We start from the raw sequence: 24,975 nt of genomic DNA, 5'->3' as shown, positions 1-24,975 counted from the left end.
AAGACAGAGTAACAAATACGTTGAAAAACCTGAAAAGTAATAATTGTGAGATTTTTATTTTCCTTTCATATGATGATACTCAAGGTCACTTAGCTGTAATAGTGGCTGAATTTCAGAGAGAGAAGGTTCTTTATTTTTTTTAATTAAAACAATTTCAGGCATTTTACATAAGAGACAGGAGAGATACCACAAATTAGCTACTTCTTCAAATGTTCATAAAATATGTAAAAATTTAAAACTATTTACAAAAAAGTCTGTGTAATATTTTTGTGTGGTCTTCTAATTCTGGTGGGAGTAACATGATTTTTTTTTTCTTATCTGATTTATTTTTTTGGCATCTTCAAAGGAGGAAAACAAATATAATTGAAAGACAGAAAATAAGCCTTAAAAATAATTGCTGTAAATGAGGTTCAAGAGTAGACATATTAGACAAAGAATATTTTATAAAGATTATATTAGTAATTATAATACGTTCTAATAGCATTGTGCATATATTTATATATTATTAGTAATTATGTCATTAATATAATCTTTTGCTGTCAGAGACTGCCTTTCAGCTCTACTTAAAAATGTGCAAAGCTGTTAATTGTGACCATGTCATAGTTATTATGCAAATGTGCATTTGCAGTATGCAAACAGTTAACTAGGCCATATAAATTTCTTCACTGGTTTCCACAAATTACACTGCAGGGATCCAACTCTTTTCAGCTGATGACACTAGTTTACAATTCAATCTGTAATATGCTAGATAACACAAAAATTTCAACAAAGCAAGGTTGGGCAAGATTAAATACAATATGATGGAAGGGCTGAAAGTAATTATACAATTTTCACCTAATCACGAGAGATTGATTTTTCCCTGTCTTTCTGGGTTTTTTTTTCTAAAAGCTTTTCCACGTGGATTCTAAAGGTTTCTTTTCTTTTTCTCTGAACAACAGGATTGCCTAAACTGTTTTTCATCTTTCAGAAAGATACTCCAACAGCACCTCTTTGCTGTTGGTTAATCATTGACCTGCTTCTGTGTTCACAAAGACAAAAGTGTGCATGCCTGAATGCACTAAAGTGTGAAGCCTCGGTGTACTTCTGATGTTCATACTATAATAATACCCACTTAGGCCAATACAACACACACAAAAAGAGAATATAATATTTCATGAAGCTACTGTATGCAGATCGTAAAAGTAGTTCTCACTTTCTTCAGCTGACAGGTTGTTTAATTTCAGTTTTCAGTTTGTATACAATGGCACAAGAATTTAAAGACATTGAAATGGTCTTTTCACTGTAGTGTGTTTGTTTAGCACTATCACCTCTTTCATGCCCACACCTACTGTGAATTTTCTTGTATGTAAATGAATATACTTCATGTAAAGTAATGTCATGGTTTAGGGATGGTGGGTGTTCTCCAATTCAGTATTCCTATCAAAACCATGCTGCCACTTGCTCCCCTTCCCCTCCAAGTGGAAGCACAAAAGACAAGGATCATGGGTTGAGATAAGAACAGTTTGCTGGAAACAGCAATAAGATAAGAAAAAGAACAGTAAAAGCAACAACATTAACAAAAGAAGGTATAGCACAAAGAAATTACTTGCATGGAAAGCCTGCGACAATAAAAAATACCAATCAGTTCTTCCTGAACGTGTGTTTTTCCACTGAAGGGAATGCCCTTTTCCTCAGAAGCCTGAGTCCCTTCTCCCCCACCCCTGGCAATGACCTACTGGGGTATATAAAAACATCAGGGTCCTGGACACACCACTTCAACAATGTCTCCTTCTTGATGCTGCAAAAAAGCTTTTTGCTGAAAATATAAAATGTGAATAATTAGATAATTATTAATGGAATTACCACTGGTTATGAGTATTAATCAACTAAGTAGTTCTGTATTTAAATTGTTTTCTAATTGTATACTATCAGTTGCTTTATGACAACATGACAAAGTACATGAGTAACACAGTTCAGAGCTATGTGTAAAGGGGAATTTTATTTACATGACAATAACAGCCGTTTATGAACAAAAACAATGAAAATATATTTTTACAATTGAAATATACTGAGATTAGTTATTTTATTGTATTTTTTTCAATACTGTCTACAGTATTCCCTACAGATAAGTCATTCCTGAAAATAGTACAAATATCATGCTTTTACTCAGGCTTGCTTTTCTAAGCAGGCTAAAGGATAAGTTTTCAAATTACTTTTTAAAAACATAGCTGTCTTAAGTGAATATTTCAGAGCTGTCAGAATAGGTTTTTGAACTTGATGCCCAAACTAACTTCAGTCCAACAGTAACATTTGTAACAGTTTTTCAAAGTCTTTCATTAAGCAATATTAATATAAAAATCTCCTAGACTTTAGAATCTCTCAAATGACAGAGACCAGTTTCTAAGTCTTGCATCAAAAAAGGTGCATTAGAGCCAGGGAAATGTTATGTTATGGTTATATATTTTTAGAGGACAATTTTAAGTGTGAAGAGCGTACAGGTCTTTCACGGGTAGCTCATATGTATTATTACAGGCATGAATGTCATGCCTTACATGCAACCCATACAATGTCTAAACACATGGGAAATCTCATGAGGTCGAAAGTCTGCAGTGTTACTGGTTGTTCACAAGTTTGATCTATCATTTAAAATCTGTGAAAAGTCTTCTGGCAGCTAATTAGCATTCAGTATCTGGTTTAAAGCAGCAAATAGGCAAGAAGTAATTGGATTTAAATGGATCCCAGTAAAATAGATGTCAACAACTAGAAAATACTTCTAAATAACAAACTGTTGTGATAGAGCTTGATCCCATGAATTATGGCCAAATTACAAAAATCCATATGGATTTTTGATTGTGTTGGTTGTTGAATAGAAACACCAAGAAATTCCACTTCCAATTAAGTAGTTTATTTGTAGTAGCTTTTTTATTGTGGTACGGCTGACCTGATGAAAATAAGATGTTTTCACGTTCCATTTGAAAGATGTAAGAATTTTCATTCTGAAGCTCAATTGCCATTTTACCTGCCCTGTGGGTTGCCAGTATTTCTTACTCTTAGTCACTGTGTGCTGCTTCCTTGTAAAACAGTTAACAGAAAAAAGATAACATTTACCCAAGTCATTGTGCATTCTTCAGGTTTCTTGCTTCTCCTAACACAACTAACTTGTGTACATCCGGATGTCTTCAGTCACCACTTCCTTTTTAGTGCCTGTTTAGAATGCTCCTGCACAACCAGTTTCATGGTTATTCCACTTAGAAATCACGTTTCTCATTATAGTACTAAATACCTGCTTTTGTTCTTCTATGAGTCAATCTTGAACCTTGGCTGACTTCACAACACAACTATGAGGTCTGCCTATCTAAGGCTTTCCTTTCAGCTCACCTTTATAAAACATCCCAGACCTACAAAAAGATTTCTTTCTGACTTCTCCGGTTAGGTTGGAGATTATTTTCCTGTGTGATTTCAGCTCATGAACATACAAGTCAGTAATATGGAAAGTTGATTTTCCCAAAAGAAACAGCCTAACAGTATCAGTTCTGAAAGGATTTCCGCTATACTTATATAATAGTAGGATACTAAATCTCTTAAAAATCATGAAATATTATGTTGAGGAGAAACACTTAATCCTTCTCAAAGCATTCAGTTGTTTAGGCAAGCACTGCCTATTTACTATGACCAAAGCAATTTTTGGCAGTATTAATAATGCTCAGAAACAATAGAACTGTTTTCTGTCGGGAAAAAATTCTCCATGCAGGGAACAATGCTGTGCTAGGAGATGTCCCTTGTGGAATTTCTGAAGGGCTGAAAACAATCACAAAACTCCTAGGCTTTTTGCTGAAATGCATAATGGATTTTGACCTCACCTCATTAAACAGCAGTACATAATACATTATATATAAAACACTCAACTCACTAAATAAACATTTTACAACTGGCTAAAAATAGAACAGAGAAGAACAGGAATGAGAAAAGTCCTATCTTCTAGTTAAATTACATGCTTTTGGAAATCATTCTGGTAGAAATGTCTACAACATACAGGCATACACATATAAGAAAGTCATCACAGGCTCTCTCTCTTTTAATGGAGAGAAGTTAAGCAGTCCGTTGGATGTCTGAAATTCACATCTAACATGAGTCAGCTGAATAATTCCCAGCAAGGAGACCTATCTCCATTAACCATAAAGGGAGTCCAGGTTGACTGGCTCAGATATTTGGGGCTAAATTGTTCGTATCTAACTTTGTGAGATGAATTCCAGCCTCAGAGACCACTGTAATGAGGCTGCATAAGACCATGAAGATGTTACAATTAATTAACTCTTTAACTGCCCAGCTTATTTCTCAAAGTTTGTCCCTGGTTGTTACCAGATACAAGTTCTGCATCCTGTTCTGTAAGTTATGTGTTGAGAAGAAATCTGTATGGAAGTAAGGGTGAAGGTTTTTTTAAGCATCTTATGGAATCCATTGTATGTATAAATGTTACCATTATCTTATGGCAGCACACAGTAACAGATATTTCAGATAAGGGGCAAACTCTATGGTTTACTATACAATAATTAGGTGGAAAATAGAAAAAAATAGTATCAACTTAAATAGCATTCTCTAATGAGTATATGTGCTTGAGTAATACACAGAACTAAAATACATAATCTGATATCTTTAAACAAACATAGTTCATCTGGTGAATATTATGTAACATCTTGTAAATCTTGTAGATGTTTTGCACTAAGATTAAGCCAAGTTATTTCAGAATCTATAATTCCTCAGTAATAAATTGTTATACTATTTTCAGCAATGAAAATATTTATATACATAGTCTATGAGCAACTGAGACTGATAGCAGAAAAAAATTTGTAATATTATACCATAATGTCTCTATGTAAAATTGCATTATGAACTGCCAATTATTTGGTCTCATTTTTTGAATATAAAAAACCAAGAAATTCTTTTGGTAGAAGTGCAGAAATAAGATGACTACTGCATATATACAAGGGACAAATGCATAGGCTTCTGTTCAGTTGTAAACTTATATGGCATTCTCTGTCCTGCTACGAAGAAAGGAAAGGAAGGATGACATAAAGAAAAAAAATAACATATTTCTAACAATGAGGGTTAGAACTGAGAGACACAAGCATGTTACAGACACAGGATGGCTCTGCAGGAAACTTGAATAGAGGCAAGGATGTCTTTTGATCATGTTTTGACAGCTGTGTGAGCAGCATGGTGAGCATGGTGATCTCATTGATGGGAGGAAATTCAGAATTGAGAGTAGACCCTGTGTGAAACCTTTCTGAAGGCACTCTCATTTGGGAGCATTATATTATAAGAAAGTGGACCACTTTTTTGGATGTAAGATGCCTGTGGACATTCCTGGTTCATGGGAAGGGCTTCAATTTACAACACCTATTTTGTTTCTGCCATCCATGATTGTGTTGGGGATTTTTGCTTTATCTCAGTGTGAATGAGGCACATATTGCCCACTATTGTTCTTGATATGCAGCTTCAGCTGCTGTGTTTTTTATTCTTTTGGCCAAAATTGTAATCTTTAATGAGTGGTTTGAATTGTTGGTGGTTTCTGTGCAGTAGAAGTGGAAGTTAGTGAATATTCTCAAGTTTTAAGTGCAGCCTTGTATGATTCCTTTAAATTCAAACAATGTTTCTTTAAGAACTATAGTATAAAAGTGAAGTTGTTTAAACCCACTAGGCAATGTTTTTAATGTTGGTATATCTTTAAATATGCATATCTGATTAATTGAGAAATCATTCTTTCCTGAACATCATAAAGAATAATTTAATTTCTTTACGTACATACTCTGAAGCCTAATATATATTGGCATTCCAACTGATACATACTTGTGAGCTGTAGATTATGATATGATCCCATGAAAGATTTTATGATGGGAGAATTAAAATATTATGACAAATGGGTGGAAAATTTTGCCACTCTTTATAGGATGAAATAAATTTAAGCCTCTTGGAAGCAGCAGTTAATGCAGTTCATATATTAAAACATCACATTGAGTGTATCAAAAACTAAGATGTAAGATGAAAAGGACGGGATAAAAATGCTTTCCAGGTAAAACTTCATAAGAGTTTCTAGTTCCTAGCTATTACAATTATATCTTTGTATTTTCCTTAGAGTTTTATATAAATATTGTTGCTTAAATTAAGCAACTAAGCAGTTCCCTTTCTTTTTTTTCTTTAATAGCAGATGGTACGTGAACAATATATGACAACGACACCAGGCACGAGCCTTGAGAGGCCGAAGAATGAATATATCTACAAAATTGGAATTTATGGCTGGAGAAAGCGTTGTCTCTACCTGTTTGTTCTCCTCCTGCTTATCATCCTAGTTGTGAATTTTTCTTTGACAATTTGGATTCTTAAAGTGATGTGGTTTTCCCCAGTAAGTGTCCTCTTTAATTTTCCATTCTTGACTTCTCTTCCCTGCCTCACCCCTTCACTTACTTTGTATGTAAACCAGCTCCTCTGTAGGTAATGGATGGTTCTTTTTTTCTTTCTTCTCAGCTGCAGTTTGTACTTTGGCTGAATGTGTGTTAGAAAAATCTGTCTTTGAATGTACTTCCTCATATGTAATTTCTGCATTAGTAATAATTTTTGAAATACTGAGGTTGTTGATGCTTTAGACTGCAGTGAATTCTAATAATTCTATGAGAATTTATTTTACTGTTGTCTCATAATCTCTGTTTAGTTGATATTTTATAAATGTATTTGCTGTAATTTTATCTCATACAGAATTCCTTGGTTAAAATATTGCTGACAGTTGCTGTGGTTTTTTAGCTTCTTTCTCCTATTTATCAGCATCTAAAATTTAGCAATTTGTTTGCCCAATTAATTACAGCTCAGAGGTAATTATCACTACTTCATGCTTGAGGCTAAGCAGCTATATAATTCAGAAATAAATTTAATAACTTTCTACTGTGATATATATTTTAATATTTATAATGGAATTTTGCATGTAATAGATTAAAAGGTAAGTTGCAGAAGTCTGCAAGATACAGCTTTAGTCAGAATGTAATAAAATGCATCAGTGAATATTGAAGCTAAGCTAATTTGCTCCTAACATGCAGTTGTGACACACAAATTATTTGACTAGACTTGTTACAAGAAAAACCATAATAATAAATTTCTACAGCTCTGCCCTGGCTACTGAAGAAAGTTATCTTTCTGTTATCTATTGTTATTACTCCTCTGTCACTAAGTGAAGACCACTTTATCTTAATATAAATATTTCTATGCTCACTAAAAAGAAAGTATGCTAATTTTCAGTCCTACTTACTAATACAGTTTTTTGTGCTTGAATTCCTGTGAATGGTCTTCCCCTACATGAACTCTTTACAGCACTGTTACTGTCATACAGATTACAGTGCAAAACATCTTAGATCACATATAATTTTTCTCTTACGCAGCTCACATGGAAGATAAGCTTTTAGTGCCTGCATGTCATAAATCACAGAGAACATGAAAAACTTATAATTGTTTTCTGTGTGGCTCAGGGTTCTATTTTTACGGAGTTTTAAAAAATATTTTATGTTGATTTGATTTCTACATATGAACCTGGGTATTTCTTCTCTGATACCAGGAGGACTAAACAAAAATAACATTAGAAAGTCTTCTTAGAGGAATGCCCATCTCCTTGTAGTTCCTGTGTGGAAGGTACCAAATGTCTTGATCTGCTGAGGGACAGTGTCCTGCTTTTGCAACAAGAGCAGTGGAGTAACAGCTCTAGCAGTGCAGGTTTACATCCTTTCACAGAGTGAAAGGGCTGTGAATGCTGCAATTACAAGGAATTTCCTAATTCTGTGTTAAAGAATCTGTATGCTTGCTGTGCCCAATTGGATATGACTTAACTGTAACGCCTTCATTAATTTGGATAATTTAATAATAGGGAAGTACTGAAATTCAGATAAATATCAACTGTAAATACATTTGTGCAAAGTGCACACGTATGTCACAATCCTCAGCAAAAGTACATGTGATGTTGTTAAGAGGAGAGAACTTCTTTTACTGGGTGTTGTTTTAGTAGACTTTTAATAGACTACATCTCTCAAGACAAGAAGTAACTCTGAGGATAGCAGAAATACCACTTAGAGAATCACAGAGAAGCACTGCTAGCCACTGAGTCTGAGAAGGATGTTTAGTGCATATTCAAAGTCTGGAAGTATATAATTGAAGCATCACAGTTCTTTCTTGTGTCAAAGGAAACAAGAAGAAGAATTAGTGTAACAGTTATAAGAAATAACCAATGCTATCATAAAACCCTTTTCATGATGAAATTAAACATTTATTCCTCCAAGTATTTTGTTGTTGTTTGAAAAGAGAAATATCAGTATCGTGTCGGAATTAGATTTCCAAGCTTGAAAAGTATTTGTTGTTTAGGAAGTGAGTTGATTGATGTATATCACACTTACCCAATTAAGCATTCCCATGATTGGGAAGAGTTTAACAGTAATTGTGAAATATTATCCTATGCAATCATTAGTTATTTAGCAAATATTAATCTGTAAAATGTGATAACAGTTATATTTATTAAATGTATTATAGGTCTACTATGCAGCCATTATAGGACTATGTTTAATATTCATAATAGATATTGTATTTTTAGCTAATACTTTAAGAGCATTTGGTCCTAGTTTTAAAAAAAATCTTTAAGATCACTCTTAAAAATATCACCTTTAACAATATTTAAATATTGATAGCTAATAAGATATTAACAGCTTTTTTCTCTGTAAAATAATACAAGAAACAAATTGTATTTTCACTAAGGCTGATAAACATATTTAGAAAAAAATGTTGCAAACATTTTAAAATATATTTATATAGAAGAGTCCTGAAGAGAGTTTATGCTGAAGCAAAAGTTTAAGCATAAGATGACTGCAGTATATAATTTTATAAGGAAAACAGTTTTTCAATAATAGGGGCTTTGGTGCTTTAGTGATTGACTGACATGGTTCTATAGCACAACCCTTTCATAAGCCCACTCAGAGCTGACAAACTGGTTATTTAGACATCAAAGTTTCTTTAGTTGTACAAAAAGTGTTCTCTTTTTCTATAAAGCATCCTTGACTTTTTCATTAAGTAATAACTTGCAGTATACAAAAATCACATGCTATGTCTATTCAGAGATCCAGATTAAAATAATAATGAAATTATGAAGAGAGTTTGAAGAAGCTCTGGCATGGAATTAATTCATGCATGTCCTGCCTTAACCCCCATAAAACCAGACAGTGTGATAAATACTAGCAAAGAAGCTAAGCTGATAAAGGAGAACATGAACCAGACATAGATATGCTGCAAGATGAATAGAGTTTGTTCTTTTACGAGTTTGGAATGATGAAAGACAGAAACTTTTCTAAGCTCTATTGTTTGAGAGGCCTTTGGCATCAAATGTAGATGACTAAATTGCACAGAATTTCATTGTTTCATTTCATTTCACTTCATTTCATTTCATAAAAGCTAGACTAAAAGAGAACAACCTGAACAGAGAATTCTTTTCTCTTGCTGCCCAATTAAAAAAATATATGGGCATCTCCAAATAGTGCACATTAATTTAAAGGTACCAGCTGTGTCTTACTATTTTTTTTTCCTTTTCTCTCTTGGAGTTCAGTGACAGGGTCTCAAGTTTTTGTGTAAGAATAAGCAAAGGAACCCGTGAATTCATTCTATTCAGCTGTTTCAGAGAAGACATTAAAATAATTATGCCTTGAGTTTGGTGAATATGGTGAAATAGAGTAATTTTAAAAATACCATTATTTGTGCATGAAAATCAGTTTTAAAAAGAGTTGGGTTTTTTCCCCTGGACAACACATCACATTTTGCATGTAATGGAAATTTCAGATTCTGTTTTAACATAATGAGGCTTTCTGAGCACTAAAGGGGACTGCTAGTTTTAAGAGTTTAGAAGACTAAGAATCTTAGTCTAAGATTAGGGGTTTAAGGCTGCAAGGATGTCAGAAGTCCTGTGGACAGTTCTGAAGGATCCATTAGATCTGAAAGAGAGGACCTTCCATGTCTCTGATATTTGCTGATAAGTGCAGCAGGATGGAAGCAGTGAAGATTCCTAGAGGGTGTCAGCAACAACTTCTGAAGAGGACAATTAAAGGTGGCACACAGCTGGATCTGCTACTCACAGGATCCCATGGGAGATGGATCTGAAAGTTACCCAGAAAAGCTTGATCAAGTTTAAGGACTGTATCCTCCAAAGGTAGGAAGGATCAGTCCTGATACTTACTTAGATAAATATCCGGGCTTATCTGGGCGGGTTACCTGCGATGGAGCGTCAATGAAAAAGCAGTATAGAAGAGTTGGAAGCAGATAAAGGCTACAAAGAAGAAATTTCTAAACAATGTCTGGGCCAGGAAATATGTCAGACTTTCTGTGTCAAGAACACCAAAGCCCAGCTTTAGTTAAGAATTACAAAGGGTAAATGGCAACAAGATGGTGTGCATCCATTGGTGCACACCATCTGCAGAGTCACCTCTACAGTGTTTGTAAGATTTTGGAGACTGAGGAGTTCCTTAATGGCTGGTGGAATGCAAGTGTTGCACTTGTCTTTAGAAAAAGGGGCCATGGGTTTGGGCCACGCCCGACCAATCTGATTGCCATTTTATGATAAAATGTCTGAAATTATAGATGATGGGAGGACACAATATATAATTTACCTTGACTTCAGCAAAGCTTCTGACCCTCTCCCACAATATTCCTGTATCCTAGTGAGGATATTACAGCCATGAGAAGTGGAAAAACAGATAAGTACAAAAAGTAAACTGCCTGGGTAGTTGGGCTCAGAAGGTAGATGCTAATGTGTTGTGGTCTGCATGGAGGGCAGTAATAAGGATTGCAGTTGTCTTGTCCTGACTCCTGTCTTTTGCAAAAACTTAATCAACCGTGACAGAATGTTTGCTCACTGAATTAGCAGGTTATGCCAGTTTGGGGGTACCATTCAAAACTTCCAAGGCTCAGGCTGGAGGTCACACTAGCTCTAGGCCAGGATTGTTGTGCTAGGTCTCTAAAACTCAGGTGTGAAAAATGCACCTGCTCAGGTGATTACCATTCCTGAGGCTCTAGCAAATCTTTTTCAGAAACCCCTCATTAATTCAGTTATTGTATTATTTAGGTTCTGCCACATTATCATAACACCAGGAACAGTTGTGTGCCAAAGATTATTTCTAAATTGTTTTGGCCTCTGATGAAGACACCCATGTTTTCCATGGATTTTAGTGAATGCCCCAGCTATCATGATCTCCTGGAATAAGAAAGGAAATTGCACTGTATTTCATTTTGATAAAGACAGATAATAATGCTACTACAGTGTTTACCAGGATAACTAAATGCCTTTCTTTAGTGTGGAGTTTCCTCTGACAAAAATTTTAAGCACAGTGTAGTAAGAGAAGTAGACAGGTCTTTATAGCTTTAGATGTACTGCTAATCAAACATAATTCAAATCCGTGCTCAATCTCAAGTTCTCCTGCCACCCATATCAAAACTTACTTGGGTTTAAGTCTAACAAGAAGAAAGTCAAGTCCTAACACTGAGACTTAGAATAACCGCTGGGTCACCTTATCATGACAGGGAGTAACTTGGTCTGTGGAGGGCCAAGTTGAACAGTCCCCAATGTCCAGTCCAACAGTGCATATCCTAAGCATGGTTCTTCCTAGGAACAGGATAAATGTTTGGCCTGCTCTTTGTCTGTACCTCAGCTGGACATAGAGACAAGGGCAATGAGAGCTGGGAGGGTTTCTGCACATTTAAAATAGATTGTGGGCTATTAGTTTCTCCGTTATGTACATAAATTTCTGGCACTGGAATAAATAGGGCAAATGCCACAGTTGTGCAAAAACATTGAGGGTTTTTCTATATATTATTGACAGGTGTTTTCTTCTTTTGGCCTACTTTTGATTAGGGAGTACTCTGCCCATGTAGCCATTCCCAGATACTTTCATCACAGACATAGCACACTTCCAAACTTCTAGGGTTCCTATTAAAAATGAACATAGGAAAAGTATAAAAAATAATTTTTAAATTATTTTTCAAAGTTTTCCATAAGGCAGTAGTAATTTGTTGACAGTTCATTTAATAAGACATGTTGAAAAGCAAACTATATATAATCCTACTATATATACTGTTAGTTGCATGGTAATGGTACTGCTCTAAATCTATAGATACAATATGTATTTTGAAATAAAACCCTGATTTTTTAATAAAATACTTGTGTAAACAACTATTCAAGCATTTGATAAACTCAGACACTGAAGATGGAGGGAATTACTTAAAGAAATATAGAAATATGAAACTAGGAATGTAATGAATTAAGAAGGTAAAGTTTTAATTGAAAATCAGTTAACATTTTCTGACAGTGAGACTTAATAGATTGTGTAATAGCATACCTTATTAAATTGGAGATGCTCAACCACTTGAAGCACCTAAAAGCAGAGCAGACAGTAATGAAAATGTACTGTAAAAAACACTTAGACCAAGAGATCTTCTTCACCAAAGACATACATTAGTGAACTTGTACTGCCTTTCCATGCATTTTGTGATTAACAGTGTGTCCTCCATGGAATTTATTGCCATTTTGAGAATGTTGCATTACCTTAATACTTAAATAAAATAAATTATTGATTTTTTCATAAATTTTTATTGAAATTTTCATGTCAGAATATGAACATGCCATAGTTTCTATTTTGAATAATCCTAAACAGCTGTATTTTGCAACCTTTCTGTTAAGTTAAATACAGTTTCCCTCCAGTCAGACTCAAGTCATTCCCATTGTCACTATCAGACAAATATTTAAATATTTTATGCAAAGAGTAATAATTGAATAGAAAGATATTGAGATACTGCAAGAAGCTGTTGCCAAAGACTTTTCAGTAGTGATACATATGCTCATTTAAATATATTTTCTTAAAGCATTTGACTATTCTGAATTATATTATGAATCAAATTATGTGTATGTAAAAGGGTGTGGAGGAACACTTAAGTGTACTGTTGGAACAATTTATAATATTAATTAAGAGTTATAAAAAAATCTGAGTACAGTGAGATTAGTGTACACGCAAGTTTAAGAACGGGATTTAAGAAAACCCTTTTGACAACCTTTGCAAACCAAAGGAAAATATTTAATTCCATTTCTTAAGCTAAGTTGCATAATTACAGATGTTAATATAATAAAATTAATTACCCAACTTATAAAAACCTAATTCCTGAATAAATACATGTAGCAGTGGGAGTAGAAGTCTATTTCTTCATAGTCAGTTTTTCTAACACAGTAGATATAATGCCAGATGTAATGGCATTTTTTAATATCTGTGCAGTACAGAATCAAAGACAGAATTTGGTCTTTGTTCAGCAAGGAAATGAAGCTAAAATTGAATCTGTTTTTGAGATTATATTCTTTCCTCTTTGAGTAGCACCTGTTTTAATTAATACTTTTAGTAAGGTTATTATTCTGTGTATCTGGACAAAGATAAAAGAGGACCTGAAAATACCTTGAAAATATGCATCTTAAGTATGAATCCTATTTTATCAGTGGTTTGATAATTTGCACAATGCAAATTTGGTTTTCTTACAAATCTGTTGAATTCAAAGTGGCCATCTACTTTTCTAAATATTATATACACACTTTTTACTCTTGTCCACAAATGCTGTTTTGGTTTGTATCCAGTCCTAAGCCAGGTGAGACTACCAGGAGTGCTTGCTGTTGCCTAGGGCTCTGATTTGACCAATGTCTTTGACTGAAATTACTCCGCTGTCATCTAAGCAGATGAGTCAGATAACCTTTGTCTGAGCCCAGCAAATAGAGTCCTTGCAACTGAAAATGAGATGAGGCATCACTAATGTTATTATACCAAGCACGTACTTTGCTCCAAAATTGATATTGTAAGTCAAACAGAGTTTCATCAGATTCATTACCAATCCTGTTTTGCTGATTGCTCCTCAACAATCTCTACCCACAGTCCTATTATCTCAATGAAACAGTACACTCTTGTTTGCAAAGCAAGTTCTCTAAATAGTAATTGCTGCAAGAAGTACTGCAGTGGAAGCTGGATCTATAAAGCCATTAATTTAACTAGCTTTGGGGCACAAGTGATGTCTTGGTCTGAACTTGCAGAGGTCTTTCCCTGATCTGGCCTGGAAGGAGAATGCAAGGATCCTATAAGAAAGAAAAGGATTTAACTGAGTGGAAATGCTGCATCCTTTCTACTCTGAAGTTAATATCATTACTGGTTTCATTCAGCCACTACAGCGTGTGTGGACTTTTAATATATGGAAAAGTTGAATATTCAGGGAGAAGATCCTGCAAACTAAACATGTTTTTAACTTCTGAGACAGAAGCTACTTGATTTGAATTGAATATGTATTCAAACTAATGTTGGAATCAACTTTGAGATTTTTTTTGGTTTAACTATGCTAGCATATGGGTCAGCCTGTCTTTCCAGTATTAGATCTCTCCCCAAAAGGAGAAAATACATATCTTCCCCTGCAGCTATTAGCTGCACAGAAGTTCAATTTCTCGTATGCAGAGAAGCCTGAGGACTGTATTTGAGTCTAATGCTGAGAAGGTACAGAAACAATGATGATATGATGTGATATGGTATGACATACGATATGCAGAGTGATTGACCAAATACAGTGAGCCAGTGTCTATCACTTTCAGTGTTGGTAGGAAAATAAAAGCTGTAGTTATTGATCAGATTTAGGTGACTAGAAATACTCATTTTTAAACTGAATTAATATTCCCCATGCCTCCATGCTTGTTTTCGAAGGGCCACATGCCTACAGCAGCAGACCTACATTGTCATACTCCTGGGAGATAAATCCCAGATAAATCATCTGATGCTCTTTTGCTTCCATATGCCATATAGGCAGCATGAGCTCAGCTACCTGAGAGCAACTCACTATGAGTACAAGAGCCCTATAGCTGCATCTGCTTGTTTTCCACTCCTAGTTATCTGGAGTCTGTGTTTAGAGTCTAAGAGAATGATAACACATCCAAGATGGTCCTCCCATCCAGGTGTTCCACAACACAGTGCATATTACCTGGAATTCTGCAGTGGTGGCTACTCATTTCATCTGGTTTGGAGTATCTCTATGTAGATAATTCACTGAAAAGCTAGGTGTCAAATGTCTTTTAGACTAGGACTTCTCAATCAAGTAGTCTTTTGATGAGCTTTTATAAGGATTCAGAGATGGAATTTTTGTGGTAGAAGGCTTTGTCTCTTTCTCCAAGCACTTACCTGCTTGGGAGCATTTTCAAATTATGAAAAAATGTTTCTACTGTGGTTGAAGACATCCTGTTGCTGCAGTTAGAATAAGTCAGGCAATTCTGAAATGAAAACTGGTCACACCTGTGTGAACACTAATGCTAAGTTGCATCTTTGGTACACAAGAGTTTGGCAGCTGCCAGCAGTTTCCACGCTAGTCAACTCCATGCAGCAATAAAACCTGATTGCTGTCTACAGAGATGCCATTTCATCCTTCCCTGCTGTACAGCTGCGTCCCTGCCTTGCTGAGGGCTTTGAGTAATTACAAAATGTGTCTCAGCTATATCCGTGTGTACAACAGTGTGTTACAGCTCAGGCCAAGCAAACTCAGGCAGTGACAGTCACCAGCATCAGGATAACCAGAATCCAGACTTGCCATACATTTCCTGTCTTTAATGAAGCACTTTCCCCCCCCCGCTAAGCAATAGCTTGTTGTTCAACTGCATCAAAGTCCACATCTAACTGATATTGGGTCCCTTTCCTCAAGTCAGTAGAAATCTTGTTATTCATTTATTTGAATAGGAACAGAATAAAATCCTTGAAACAGAAAGCATCAAGTTTGTTCATCACTGAGGAAGCCTCAATACTCAGAAAAAACAATTGGTAATGTAAGAAGCAGAGTGATTGTTGAGACAACATTATGTGTAACTATTATGCTCTGCCTTTTCATGGAACTTAGCATTGGATCTCAGTGCATTGGGGTGGATGTTTATTCTAAATCCCTCTATTTTATATTCCATGTAACTTCAATTTGCCAGTTATAAAAGGGACATAATAGAATTCCCCTATCTCTCTGTACTGCATAATTCAGTACTTTTACAATCTTAAGATGCTCAAATATTGTAGTACTAAGAACATAATAATTGTTTGCAGTCACAAAGGTAATAGAAGTGAGGATATTATATAAAATCCACATTTTTATTGTTTGCATGCATGTTACAAAGTTTATGTTAGTCCTCACAGATAGTCATTTATGTGCATAACGCAAATCTAAATTTCCCTGGGTTTGCACTTCCCAAGTGGTCAATGAGAATGGATAATGAGGCTGTTAGGCAAATATGTGAGAATGTGAAGTTTGTATCAGTGCTTAAATTAAATATCTGGTGAAGAAAATACAGCATACTGGAGGACATACTTAAAGTAATCCTCAGGGATATGACTGGATTTACTAAAGAATTAGGAACTTCTAGATAAGTTGAAAGTTCTGAGTTTGGTCATGTGACATACTATTCTTTTTGTCAAAGACATTTCTTTGTCTATATAGCGTTTTCACAATAATCATTGCTGGGAAACCTGAATGCATTAGAAAGAGTGTGCTGAGTAAATTGCATAATTTTTTCCACTTTTTTTTTTTTTATTCTGTCTTTACTAAAAATTTATTCCTGCCAAAGGCAGGAGAGAGATTGCCACCTAGGAGTTTGTTAATTTTCCCCCGTCTGCTTCAGAGCAAGAATTAATTGCTACTTCTTCCTCTGCCTTCTTAAATTTCAGATTTGTCAATGACATTTTCTTGTACTTACTCTGTGATATGCTACTTATTTACATAAACTACTTTCACCTGATGGGAAAAGATATGAGCTCAGAGTAAATAATCAGACCCTAAATTTGGTTAATAAAAGAGGAGATACTTGTTGGTGGTATTTCTTTAGAATATCCTGATATTTCACATCAGATTTTTCAAGTATTTTCCTTAAAACCTAGGCATCTTTATAATGTTCCGCAAGTTAGGAACATCGTCTTTGCTAGAAAAACATATTTCTAAATCAGTCAGTGCTGGCTAGGAATTGTCGTTATAAAAGCCAATCATAGGTATTACTTTAGTTTTGCCTTATGGTATGAATCAGTATATACTGGGCACTTTTTAAAAGCTTTGCAGTGGTGTAGAATTTGGAAACCGTACCCGTTTTCACTGAGAAAAGTCAGTGCATTATACATTTCAAAACAGTAAAATATTTGACCCTGAAAAACAGATTCCATAAATAGCTTTTCTAAAAGCCTCTTTCCTGAAGCAAATCTTGTTGAGGAAGAATTGTGGTTGTACTCTCCAGTGGAATGAATGAAACATTTCTTCCCTTAGGGAATTTAAGCAAAACTTGTTTTTTGTCTCCTTTGTCTCTTTGTCTCCATTCAGGCCTGCTAAAAAAAATAGCTATGATTTTTCATTGAAGGCTGGTTTGATAATGTTACTTAGCATTATATATGTACATATATAATCTGATTAGTCAGAACATATATTTGAAAGCAAGTACCATCTCTTCAATGATAACTTTTCTCGGTGGCAAGCATAATTCATTAGATGAACAATTTATTGATGCATAGTCAGTGGCCTGTTATGTATCTCTTCTGCTTACATCAAGAACTACCTGAAAACTGTTCAGAGTGAAAATACTTTTTTGGGTTTATTGTTTTTTTATATAGCCCTTCCATCTGTTCCTTGTAGTTTGCAGCAGTTGTCTTGAAATATTTTCATGTGGCCTAGGTGGAAGGCTGGTTTTTTGGGTTTGTTGGGGGTTTTTTTGGCAAGTTTTCTGTTACTCTTTATGTCAGGGAAACGGGTGAATCCCTTACAAATTAGTTAAATACCTGTGAAATATTTTTCAGCTGAAGCCTGCAAACCCTCAGATGTACTTACTGAAGTAATTCCTCACTCATTTTTCACATTATCAATTCTGTGATAATGATGAAAGGAAGTAAAAGGGGTTTTTTTTGGGTTTGTTTGGGTTTTTTTTAGCAAGTTTTCTGTCACTCTTTATGTCAGGGAAACAGGTGAATCCTTTACAAATTAGTTAAATACCTGTGAAATATTTTTCAGCTGAAGCCTGCAAATCCTCAGATGTACTTACTGAAGTAATTCCTTACTCATTTTTCACATTATCACTTCTATGATAATGATGAAAGGAAGTAAAAAGAAAGAAAGAAAGGAGATATCAGCTGAAAAGAATAATTGGGCTGAAAGCAGGAGGGACTGAGGAAGAAAGCATGAGAAAACTGAGAAGCAGGTGTTGGAGAAAAAGGTATATGATAATGAGATATAGAGCCTTGACCTACAACTGAAGGAGAAAAAAACCTAAGCCAATGAATTAAAACTTAATTAAGAAGAAGTTATTGCTGAAAATGAAAGCAAATAAAACCCCCTCTTTGTCTGTTGTGTAGGCTTACATTGTGGATAGAATGAACCCTGAGATGTTAATGTAATGGTTTTTTATGTGAGTACTCATATGTAAAAGTTTATTGTTCATTACATTTTTAGAAGGCAGGTACAAAAGCTGTTTCAGCACAGCCAATACAAATGTGCCTCTTTTTCATTTAATGACTATAAAACACTATTTCCACTCCACACCCTCCACCCCTTCCCCCAAAAAAAAAAAAAACAAACCAAGTTTAATAACTTCATGAAACCTGCAATTTCTCAAGAAAATTACTCCTAGGACAAAATAAGGTATTCTCAAAATTTTAAATGCATTCCTATTTGTATATTTATCAGTAGACTTGAGGCTGAAAATGTTTAATTGAAAAATGTTTAAACATTCTGAAAATGTTTAATTCATGAAAAGAACACAAAATAAATACAGCAACAATAGTAAATTGTGCATAATTCTCACATCTTCTCCTCAGACTGGAATGGGACACCTGCGTGTTACAAAAGAAGGCCTTCGACTGGAAGGGGAATCTGAATTCTTATTCCCTCTTTATGCCAAAGAAATCCATTCGAGAGTGGTAAGTGGCTAATCTTGCAAAAATGCTAAATAAAATGAATGCACTTCTGAATAATTGAACTTTCCATGATTTCTGTCATGTAAGGAAAAATTCCCATATATATATGTATGGTCATGTACATTTGTATACACATATATTTCTGCACGCTTTACAAGGTCAGTGTTATGATACTTTGTCAGAATGAACATTTATCTCTTAGGTATGTGATAAGCAGCTCAAACAGGTAGTATAATTGTTATGATATGTAAGTAATGCTAAAACTTGAGGAGTGTATAAAAGGTTTACATTATTTTTACTGAGATTATTTTTTAATATAGGCTTCCCTAGGAAGCTGCTTGTTCTGTTTATTCATCCACTGCAGAATAGTTTCAATATCTCTAAAATTAGTTTTAGAGTTCTGGTTTATTTTAAAATTTTCCCAATGGAAAAGTTAACGATTTCTCTAAAATATATAGGCTTTTCACTTCAAGAACAATGCCATGTGATGTCTGGCTTTTTATTTATTTATGTATATAAAATTTACAAGTCTAAATGAAAAGACTTAGTATTTAATATAGTTCACCTAGACAGAAAAGTTTGTTGTTGTTATTACTAGCGAGGTGAAAAAGGAATACCATACTTACTCGTATATTTATCAAAATGATTAACTTTCAAATGTCACAGAGAATGGGAAAGGTCTGGAAGTTGTGGGTTTAGAAAAAGGAAGAGAGCATCTGATTTGGATTTTAATTATCCAGGGGGACTCTGAAACTTACTCCAGTGAATTTTTTGTAGGGAAATATCTACTTCTGGCCAATAAAATAAATATTTTTCAGAATTATTGTCCATAGTCCAACATTTCACAAAATAAAGTTTCATGTTTTGTAAATATTACCATCAACCAATGGGACATTTCATTGAATAACTTACTATTCAGTGACAATAAAAGCCAAATATGACTCTTTCATATCCTCAGACATGTAATTGAGAAGAAATAGCCAGCCATGAGAGTTTTCTGAACCTAGGAAAAAAGTTAGTGTGTATATATATTGCTATAGCAAGAGAAAATGTAAATAAATGTAAATAAATTTAGCAGAATTAGATTGTTAACATGCTTGATTACTACAATTTAAGCAATGCTAACATATTTTGTTTATATTGAGCTTTTCTTTTTCTGCAACAAGTATTTCCAGTTTCAGGAACAGCTCTTAATTAAGACAGTGAAATTCCATTACCATATCTGTATTTCCATTTAGCTTCTTATGCTGTGTTCTTTTCTGCCTCACAGGCATTGAGAAAACTATTTATGTGCTTTGGTGAATTTCCCTTGAGGTTGTTTATCCAGTAAGACATGTAACTTTTTAAGACCACCACAGCTAATGTTTAAGAACTCCCTCTAGTCCCAAGGATCATTGTGCAGTGTTAAGCTACCATTTGTGCTTTCTTAATATTCCTTTCAGCTCTTAATACGTTTAGTACAATATAGGAAAAAGAGGTGTGGCAGCATCTAATATAAGCTTAGCTGTCCAATGATCCGTCATGATCATTAGTAGCATGCATTAATTAGAGCCTTCAGGCTACTGCTTTCTCTGCCTACTGACAATTGCCTCATCAGAGGTTTTTTGTTTGTATCTTTGCTTTTTTAAATATTTGAACTCTCTAAAGGCTTAATTTCCTGCAGCTTGGTCTCCTGAGTTGGCATTTATGTGTTTAGTCTCATAACATTACTTATTTGTTAATCTTTCTTTTCTTAAGTTTGTCTTGGAGAACTGGGCGCCTCTCAGTTTTCAAAGCAGCTTTCTCCCTTGCCTTAATAGTTTTCTACTTGCAGTCTCCTAACAGATTTTCTCACCTAATGAGGTCTCCAAAGTGCTAAGAAAATATGTAGCAGAAAATCTACTTGCTTTATGTTGTCTCTGGAGCCTATTAAAAGCTTATGCCTTCATTATGAGTCCAACAAAGAGCTGTGGGCAAGACCATTGCACCTTTGCTAAAACATCTTCATGGAAAGATAAAAGATGAGCATTTTTAAATATGTTACTAGATTTTAATTACGCAAAACCACATGTGTGGCAGCAGCAGGTCTAGAGTGCAGTTTATTCACACTTTCATTTGATATCACAAATTGCTAAATTAATTTTTAAATCAACCAGTGGCAATCAAATAAATGTAATAATGATGCCCAGCTTTGTGGGTCATTTAGCAGATTTACTTAAATGTGCTATATTTACCCAATCCCCAGTCTTTATTGGCCTTCCTTTTCTACTTCATACTAGCTTGCTACCATTAATGTTCATTCTAACACATGGCCTACTTTTTTCCTAAGACTTTTCATTATTTGTATTAATTCTGTGAGCTTTTATGTTTTCCCAATATAATTTACAAAGTGAGATTAATTTTTTTGCTCACTTAATGACTTATTTTGAAAGAGCCTTTCGACTTACTGGTAAGATAGCTTGTTTTCTTTAAAAAATGTGTAAGTTTGAGTCCAAATTGCGTGTTACTCATATTTCACTACTTTTTAATCAGGTTTGTGGTTTTGTTACTGAGTAAGTGTTTGTAGTAAAATTCATCACATAAAAAGTCTTTAAAACTCTCAGGTTGTCTCATACTCTAAAGCATTAAATTGAGATGAAAACATGCCTTGGGGTTGTTTTCAGGGGTTAGCCCTTCAAGGTACCACATGGTCTCTGGTGAGTCCAGAAAAATAACTAGAAGCCATAGCTGTGAAGGAGGCTGATCTTTTAATAATATTCCAGTAGTTAGAAATTCATTTATTTAGGAATGAGTATCTCCACTGAGGTCATGAGCAGGCTGATACTCTGTTCATATCACATATTTTGGCAACTGATACTGAATCTTTGGCAGCTGAGATCTGAGATCTTAACACTTACTGAGTTCCTGGCCTTCAGACACAAAGTGTGCTTTAGTATGAAAGCGCCTGTACTGCAGGAAACTTCCTCCCCTTTTTTTGAGGTCTACCAGTGTATTTACAGTTTGCTGATCCAAATGAGTGATAAGACATGTGTACCCAGATAATTTTCTGATATTTAATGTCAAGTAAACACAGTGGCCACTATGATTACCCTGAAAGTCACCTGTACTGTCATCTGTTAAAGTCAGCATTGATCTTGTCAGCCTGCCACTCTCTCCATCACTCACTGTTACAGCTTCCTTGCCTGGAGAGTCAATTCTAGGTGCCAAAATTAGGCCACAGCCTACAGACTGCATGGACCATTGAGGAAGCAGAATGCACAGGCATGTTTCTCACCAAGTTAGTACAGTGGTATGAATTCTCAAAGTGGAGTGCTCACACTTAATTAAATGGCTGTCTTCTAGGAGTTTCAGTTATGTACTGACAGGTACTAAAGCACCTTTTCCAAAAGACAAAATGTTAGCAGCCTTGTTCATTGGTCCAGTAACACAGGTTTTGTTCTCCTGACATATTCCCTTTATTTATTTTTCTTACTTTAAATCTGATGTAGTTGTAGTAATCAGAAATGTCTGCCCACATTACTTGATGAGATCTGTGGATTTTGTTTTGTAGCTGCAAAGACCTTTCAGTGACTGAGTTGATACCAGCACTAGACTAAATTTTGAAAATGGTTCACAATTCTAATTGTACTGTCCAACATACTTTTTTTCTTTCTCCATACTTCAGGACTCATCGCTGCTTCTCCAGTCTACTCACAATGTGACTGTGAATGCTCGCAATTCAAATGGGGAAGTCACAGGCAGATTAAACGTGGGTAAGTCTGAGTGATTATTCCTTGCCCACTGCTTTGGAAACATTGTAATAAATATTTGTATAGAGATTTGAGAATATAAAGCACTAAACACATTATTATTTATTACTATTGTGGTCATATTTGAATAGTCCACCTGCCACTTAGTAAAAAGCAGCTGTGTGTTTTCAATTTCTCAGTTAAGCAATAATTCTTTAAATATTTGAAGCACTTCTTTATTGCAGAGTTATGCAAGAAAGGTCTCTGCAAAAGTTACCCTTTTTCCTTGTGTAAATACCTATTGATAGTTGCAAATCAGTTTCTGAGAAAATTCAACACGTAAACATGGCTGGAGTCTCTCTGTATTTCCTAGTATTCCAGAAAATAATACGTTTAAGCAGACATCTCTAGAAAATTCAAGTTCAAAACTCAGACATTTATATCTTTTACTATCTATGGTAGCAGTAAAATACATCAGTTTATTCAGTGAAATCAATACCTCTAGACAGATATAAGTGAGAGATCTTGGCAGCAAAAATAAGCTGACCTTACTCTTTAAGTCATATTTTTAAGGCAATAATGGCAACAGTATGGGTGAGCTATGACAAAATTTTTCTTAGCTTTGTTACTATTTGTCAACCTTTATTTGACATTGGAGAAAAATGTAGCAAGTTATTAAAGCATTTCTTACAAGGTCCTCAGGCAGTAAAGCATAAATTCCTGCTCATTTAACTGTAGCCTAACCTGATATGTTTAAGTAGTTTACTAAATTGGGATCCAGCAGAGCATTGATGAGCAACTTTTTAATGCTGTTGAGACTGTGTATCTTCTGTGACAACTCCTGTTTGAAGAATTACCATTTCAGTTCACATAATGTTTTGCAAGCTTCACTGTTCTCAAACAAAAGGAAAAAAAACTTAAAATATATAAAGGAGCCTGTTATTCCCCTTAAAAATGTATAATTATACAATTAACTGCACTTCAGCCTTTAAATGTTTTCAGATTTCCTTCTCTTAATTCAGTCAGTCATAAAGACCTGAATGATTTGTCTTAAGAAAATACTTTTTAGTATTTATCAAAAGGAGTGTAATAAATAAGTGTGTGGCATGTTCATTTAATATGCACAAGCCTTTGCTAAAGAGTTAATATCTTCCACATTTAGCAATCTGCTGGAATTATGTCTTAAAACTCTAGTCATTTTATAAATAAGAATAGTTGCAATTGTAAAGGAGTCCTATAGATAAGCTTAGAATTGTTCCAGAGATGGCAATATAATATAGCATCTCTCACAAGATTATAACAAAAATACCTTTTACCCATGAAAATTGTGATTCAAATGATCTGTTAAAAGAATTTAATAAGTTACTAAGAATGATTTAAATACCAGTCTTCAACAGAAGTAATTCACACAAGAGATGTGAAACAAATCTTTATTTGAGCTTCTGTGAAATTCCCCCTATGAAGATAATAGGCACATATTATGCATTCCCTCAGGAATCACAGGTATACAAAAAAGACATAAAATGTGAGCAAATTCCAACACAATCATTCTGGCTTTAAAGCTTCTGCATGTCCCTCTGTTCATCTGCATGAAATAACTCTTGGAAGAGTTGTCTGGACATCGTTTTTTAAATCAAAATGCTATAGATGTTGAATTTTGTACAGTGACCCATAATTACACTGCTTTCAGAAGCCTCACTAAATGCAAATACTTCAAAAACTGTTTGCCAGAAAAATAATACTTTCAAAATAATGGGGATCGTAATTTAAAAAAAAAAACAACCAATTACCTTCTTTACTCTTTTTTGACTTCGGTGGCCCCCTGGATGACAAAAATACCCATTTTGTTTTGATTACTTTTTACAAATAAACAAGAAAAAAACAACAAGGCATAAAAGGAAATAAGAGCTTTATTTAAGGGAAGATATTACTTTGTTAATATTTCTAGGAGAAATGCGACTTAGAAAGATGTTAGCCAACAGACAGCAAGGAAGGAAACTAAGCAAAGCATAGTCTGGAAATGTACAGGCTTGATAGTCATAGGGAATTAAGAAAGTTGTGGAGAGAGTTGCTTTATAGGCAAGGCAGCAATGTGTACAGAACAGATGGTAAATATTCTCACTAGAATTGCTCCTCTCCTTAAAATAATGAATAAGATTCAGGTGTCATTCTTACACCTTGCTTATCAACTTACAAAATTGAAATATCTAGAATTTTTTTTGGTAATCCAAGAAAGCTGCTAATTATGATCTCCAAGATTTCTGTTCTTAACCACTTCAAAGCCTTATTCAATCCTA

At 34.6% G+C, this 24,975-nt stretch overlaps 1 protein-coding gene across 6 annotated transcripts in view; it reads left to right on the top strand.

Moving 5' to 3' along the window:
• SGCG (sarcoglycan gamma) overlaps positions 1-24,975 on the top strand; it is a 106,952-nt gene that overhangs the window by 45,672 nt on the left and 36,305 nt on the right. For 4 of the 6 annotated variants that reach the window (XM_039718765.1, XM_039718762.1, XM_039718760.1 and 1 more), the window contains 3 exons: positions 6,182-6,379; positions 18,873-18,974; positions 22,615-22,702. In XM_039718765.1, coding sequence (XP_039574699.1) covers positions 6,185-6,379; positions 18,873-18,974; positions 22,615-22,702 — 385 coding nt within the window. In that variant the 5' untranslated portion in view covers positions 6,182-6,184. The remainder of the gene's footprint in view (positions 1-6,181; positions 6,380-18,872; positions 18,975-22,614; positions 22,703-24,975) is intronic. The other 2 variants (XM_039718764.1, XM_039718763.1) reach the window with 1 other exon arrangement.

This window comes from Passer montanus, unplaced genomic scaffold (assembly GCF_014805655.1).
Source record: "Passer montanus isolate IOZ18808 unplaced genomic scaffold, ASM1480565v1 scaffold4, whole genome shotgun sequence".
In the NCBI taxonomy this organism is placed as follows: Eukaryota; Metazoa; Chordata; class Aves; order Passeriformes; family Passeridae; genus Passer; species Passer montanus.
Note: the sequence above shows the minus strand (reverse complement) of the source record. Positions and strands in the feature narration are given on the sequence as shown.